The 5,164-nt window shown below is 36.3% G+C and overlaps 1 protein-coding gene across 1 annotated transcript; it reads left to right on the top strand.

Moving 5' to 3' along the window:
• The first annotated feature begins 799 nt into the window (after positions 1-799).
• On the top strand, positions 800-4,248 carry LOC109703903. The gene is made up of 10 exons (XM_020224637.1): positions 800-1,028; positions 1,153-1,397; positions 1,484-1,687; positions 1,787-1,879; positions 1,967-2,068; positions 3,004-3,366; positions 3,457-3,543; positions 3,648-3,695; positions 3,763-4,020; positions 4,228-4,248. The coding sequence occupies exons 1-10, from the start codon at positions 818-820 to the stop codon at positions 4,246-4,248; spliced, it is 1,632 nt and encodes a 543-aa protein (XP_020080226.1). The 5' UTR covers positions 800-817.
• The last annotated feature ends 916 nt before the right edge of the window (positions 4,249-5,164 follow it).

Genomic DNA, 5,164 nt, shown 5'->3' with positions numbered 1-5,164 from the left:
TTTATATCGTAGTATTTTAAAATCTGTTTCTGTGGTTGGAAACATTTTAACTGATAGATGTGAATTTATGTTTAAATATTGAATGCATAAATGTGAATCTGTGGTGAATAGTGTATGAATATATATATAACGGTTGGTTATTTGTATGTTCATTTATTGTGGTTGTGCCTGGGTGACTTCTTGTACTTGTGTGACGCCATGCAAATACAGGGGAGACTCTGTCCGTGTGAACAGTGGATTCCCTGTGTTTGTGGCGGATCTGGCATACTCTGGGGTCAGGCTTTTAAAAAAAAAAAAAAAAAAATTCAGACGCTTTTCCGCTATGTTTTAAACTAAAAGGGACCCCGGGGCGTGACAGATGCATTTGAGGGAGAAGTGCGATCATCATCATCCAGTCACGAGTTTCAGTCATATCAAGTAAATATGTTGCCTATACACTCAGTGCCGTANTGTTGGTCCCGTGGGTTTTTCTCCAAGTTGGAGTTTTCCCACGTAAATCTCGGTGTGCTTTTTATTTTCCGCATTTATTTTTATTGCATCGAGATTTGTGGTTTTTGGTCGTTACACCTATTCACCCCCCCCTCTAGGTGATAGATACAATCTAGATAGATCCTTGGGCTCCTCAAAACTTTCAGTCTGTGCACGTGCCGGATATGCTTCCGCTGGTACCCGGGCGTGACATTTACTTAGATAACAAGTTACTAAATGATATTGAAAACTCACGTACGTAGTATCTAAGAATTTCACTAATTCATAAAGATTTAGTATTTATTGTTTTCTTAACTATTTTGCAGGAGGCCGGGCTTAGTAATTGACTATGGCACGTACAAGATTTCATCCAGGACGTTCTACAATTGGTCCTTCAAATGCAACAAACACCTTAGGTGGTCCTATTCAAGAAGATATACCATCAAGTAATCACTCGCTAAGGCAATCTGGAGGTCACATTCAGGAGAATCCTTTTGATTTGGGTATTGATGATGACAATCAATTTAGTTCTGATGATGAACAACCTGAAGAAAATATGGGTATTAATTATTAATCCCTAAGATATGCATATTCATCAAAACTTAGGAATGTAATATAGAAAATCAATTGATCACTATCAGATATTTATTTTTTAATTATCTTTTTTAATTATTTGGAAAACAGATTCTTCTAAGAAGTCAAGGAATGGGAGAGGTCTTACTCGCATGCATAAGATATGGGCTAGGCGTGATGGTGATCAGTTGGCACTAACTTTTAATGAATTTGATCAGCCTATTGGCGATGAAGCTGCACAATTCACAAACTTCTTAGGCACTATTGCTCGAAGTGGAAACGAAGCACCATTGACATATAAGGATTGGAGGCACATGCCTTTGGACAATAAAAAGATCATGTGGAATATTGTTAAGGTATTAATATATTAGCTGGTTATTCTCTATATCTTTAATATTGAATCATGTTTAATCAATTAAATAAATGTGTGAATTTCTTACAGTTGAAGTATAATCTTGGAGATGATAATTGGCCATGGGTTATGAAAGCTCTTGGAAAAAAATGGAAGGACTTCAAATCTGGTCTAAAGAAAAAGCACTACGATGCTCATAATACTTATGAAGATCGTCTAGCTGATCGCGATTCAAGAGTCCTCCCAGAGCAGTGGAGACAATTGGTTGAATACTGGGATAGTGAAGAAGGACAGGTTCTTCAACAATTTTTCATTCTCAATCATATTCACTCTTTGCTTCTTTTAGTGTTGCTATATAGATGTATTTTTTAACCAAGTTGATGTTGTATATAGACGCGTAGTTTTCGAAGCAAAAGTAACCGTTCTCAACAAATTACTACTCACACTGCTGGCTCAAGAAGTTTTGCTCGTATTCGTGAAGAAAAGGTAAATCACTAAATTCACCTATCCTTCTAAGTTGATATATATACTACGACACGAATTCGTTGAATTATAACTTTTTTTTATTTACAGCGAAAGGAAAAAGGATTAGTGCCAACTAGGGCCGAACTATTTAAGATTACTCATGTTCACAAAAATGGGGACCCGATGAATGAAGAATGTGCCAAAAAAATTGTAAGTAAACTAATGTTTTTACTTTTTGTTAGTAAAATTTCTAGCTTTGACTGCTTTGTATTTGGCGGCCATGCGGAAACCCAGTCGACTTGCATACTCATGGAGCAGTCCATAATGTACCAATTGAAATTTTGACCCATCTAATTGCTGTTCCAAAGTGTAATGAGAATCAAAATTCTTTACATAATGATGCCATTATCTTCTTTTTAATTTTTGAAAACAGGTGGTGTTCTTTCGGTTTAATGGAAACTTTAGTTTCCACTCATCAGAAAAACTAAACAAATAGCTGAGGTTTTCTCCATAGGCATTCCTCCCATGCTTTTCCCTTTGCAAGTATCTAGCTTTATTACAGAAAAATGGAGCTTGATATAACGCAATTACCCTCCTGTAGTCAAAAGAACACCATGCCTAGGTACCAAAGATGCCAGATGAATTGCTAATGCTCAAGTACAAGTGTCACTATCCTTCAACTAGTATTTGTGTGGAATAGGTTCTGATTTTCTTTAGTGATTTGCTTTTCTCTATGGAATTTGTTGTTCCCTTGTATGTACAAATCTCAACTTATTTGCTTCCAAAGACTTGCTACTAAAGCAGAGTGTTTTTTTCTTTCTTGTTTCTTTTGCAAAAATAAATAGCAATTGAGACCTTTTCAATAGCTGTCAAATGACTAAGCAAGAAGTAGGCACGTATGTACTAAAGAAGTATGCTATACATTTCCCTTGTATGTACAAATTTCATTTCCTTTGCTTTCAAAGACTTGTTACTGAAGTAGAGTGTTTTTTCTTTCTTGTTTCTTTTGCAAAAATAAATAGAAATTGAGACCTTTTCAGTAGCTGTCAAATGACTAAGCAAGAAGTTGGTACCTATTTACTAAAGAAGTAAGCTATACATTTCTATCTACTCCTTGACGTTGTGATATACATGACCTGTTATAGAGAGAGATTGATATGAAGACCAAGAATCAACCAGATATTGCCAAAAAAGGAGCCAAAGAAGTAAATGATTTATTTTCGGAGATATTTGGAAAAGAAAAACATGGTCGTGTGCGTGGTCTTGGTTTGGGCCCTGCTCCTACTCATATTTGGACCGACGCACCTTCACCTGCAGCATGTATAAGAATGGCAACTGAGGTTAGAAAGAAAGCAGAGGAGGAAACAAAAGAGATGAAGGAAAGAATGATGGTTATGGAGACCCAGTTGGCTGAAATGAAAGCGATGATGACAGCTATGTTGCAACATAAGTCTACTGATTTCCACCATTCTAATTATACACCTACTAATCCAATGGATGGTCGACAGGTTTACTAATTAAGCATTTCTTAGGGAATTTATTAAATAGTCTTTTATTAAAATTTTAGTATTAATTACATCGTGTAATTTCTTATATAGAATATTGTTGATGCGAATAATCCTAAAGATGCATTGGAGAGAGAAGCACGATCGTCATCATCCAGCCATGAGTTTCAGTCTTATCAGGTAAATATTTTGCCTAGATGGAAATATATGTTATATTTTTTTATTAGAAAACCATTTAGTTCTCTAATATATATATATATATATATATATATATATATATGTAGGTCCATCAAGCAAAGAAAAAAAGAGTGCGATATGAACCTGAAACTGAGGTAACATCTATATTGAAAATTTGATAGTGAAATATATGCTCCTCTATTTACTAAAAATGTTGGACAGGGTGCACAAGAAGTGCTCTTAATGTCTGTTGGACAACCTCATCGTCCCGTTGCACGAGGACTTCTGTTTAGCAAAGATCCTTCTACTATCGTAGGAGGCGACAAATTAGGTCAACAATATTGGGAGATTTATATTGAGGTAGTAATGATACCTACAGAAAGTTTGATTAGGAGTTATCATGGTATGACGAGGAGTTATCATGGTATGACGAAGATACGTGATGCTGCAAGAAAATCTATTGCTTGGCCATCCTATCTTGTATGTATAATATATATACATCTAAAATTGCATGTATTAGTTTTGTTCTTTTTGAAACTTAATAACCTGGTTGATATTTTCTTTCTCTTGCTAAAAACGAAACACTCATGTTTAGTTACCAAAATTCAAAAATCTCTTTCTTTTGATGAATAGGAATATAATATTAGACCGAATATTTAGTACTTTTTTTTTTCCCCTCCAATGCAGGTTAAGCCGGTGAGAAGGTGAAGAGATCTATTGATTGATCGCAAGCCTTCATTTCCTTCATTTTGTGTAGTTAAGTTAATCTTAATATACCACCATCTACAAGTCTGCAATGAGAATGGAAAGATGTTCATAGTTTTCAGCTTGGGAACTAAATGTTAAACCTATATGCCAAATCCTAGCTCTTGAAGATAGTGAGATAGGAACATATTATGATCTGGTTAATGAAACTATGCTAAAAGTGTCACGCCCTGCGACCGCTACCCATTTGGTCCGGTTTGGGCGCGTCAAACAGACGTTGAACGGACAGCACCTCCCCTGTCCGCCCAAGACAACAACGAGATCATGTACAACAAGTTCCCAGGAAATCAACTTGTATACATATACGATCAACAACAACAACGAGAGCACAACAAGTGCTAAACAATCAAGAGCAAGGATCACAAGTAATAAACAAGTGAACAAAAGAGAGATACTAAACTATTACGTCCATTCAACTTTAATATATTTGATTAACCTTACATTCTTCCAAAACAAAATCATAAAGTTTACAATTCTCCAAAATACCTCACCACCTATACATCATCTACACTCATGTACACAGGGTAGCTCTAATGCAAAAAGGAAGGTCTCTACTAAACCACTAGGGCGCTATGCCCTTACCACGATCCTCGCCGGGGGTACTCGAACTCGGCCCTGCAATAAAGTGGGGGTGAGAACTATTGTCTGTAGTTCCCAGTGGGTTTGGCCGCCGACTCCGCCGATCTCCCCACTAGGTCTAAGCAGGCATAGGAAGACAAATAGATAGATGATAGGTATGTGGAAATGAAAACAACAACAACAATGATATAGCAAGTATCCTACTATGCCTCAATCCAAGGTAATGAATGCATGTACTACTAAATGCATGTACTACATAGTAAAAGGCCAGCTGCCATGC

Source organism: Ananas comosus, unplaced genomic scaffold (genome assembly GCF_001540865.1).
Source record: "Ananas comosus cultivar F153 unplaced genomic scaffold, ASM154086v1, whole genome shotgun sequence".
In the NCBI taxonomy this organism is placed as follows: domain Eukaryota; kingdom Viridiplantae; phylum Streptophyta; class Magnoliopsida; order Poales; family Bromeliaceae; genus Ananas; species Ananas comosus.
The sequence above is the reverse complement of the archived record's forward strand: the minus strand, read 5'-3'. Positions and strand labels throughout refer to the sequence as shown.

Excerpts from the sequence above, each read along its gene's own strand:
- LOC109703903 (XM_020224637.1), top strand. The coding sequence starts at position 818 with ATGGCACGTACAAGATTTCATCCAGGACGTTCTACAATTGGTCCTTCA. Across the intron at positions 2,069-3,003 it reads AAGAATGTGCCAAAAAAATT|AGAGAGATTGATATGAAGAC; the intron begins GTAAGTAAACTA and ends GACCTGTTATAG. Across the intron at positions 3,367-3,456 it reads ATCCAATGGATGGTCGACAG|AATATTGTTGATGCGAATAA; the intron begins GTTTACTAATTA and ends TTTCTTATATAG.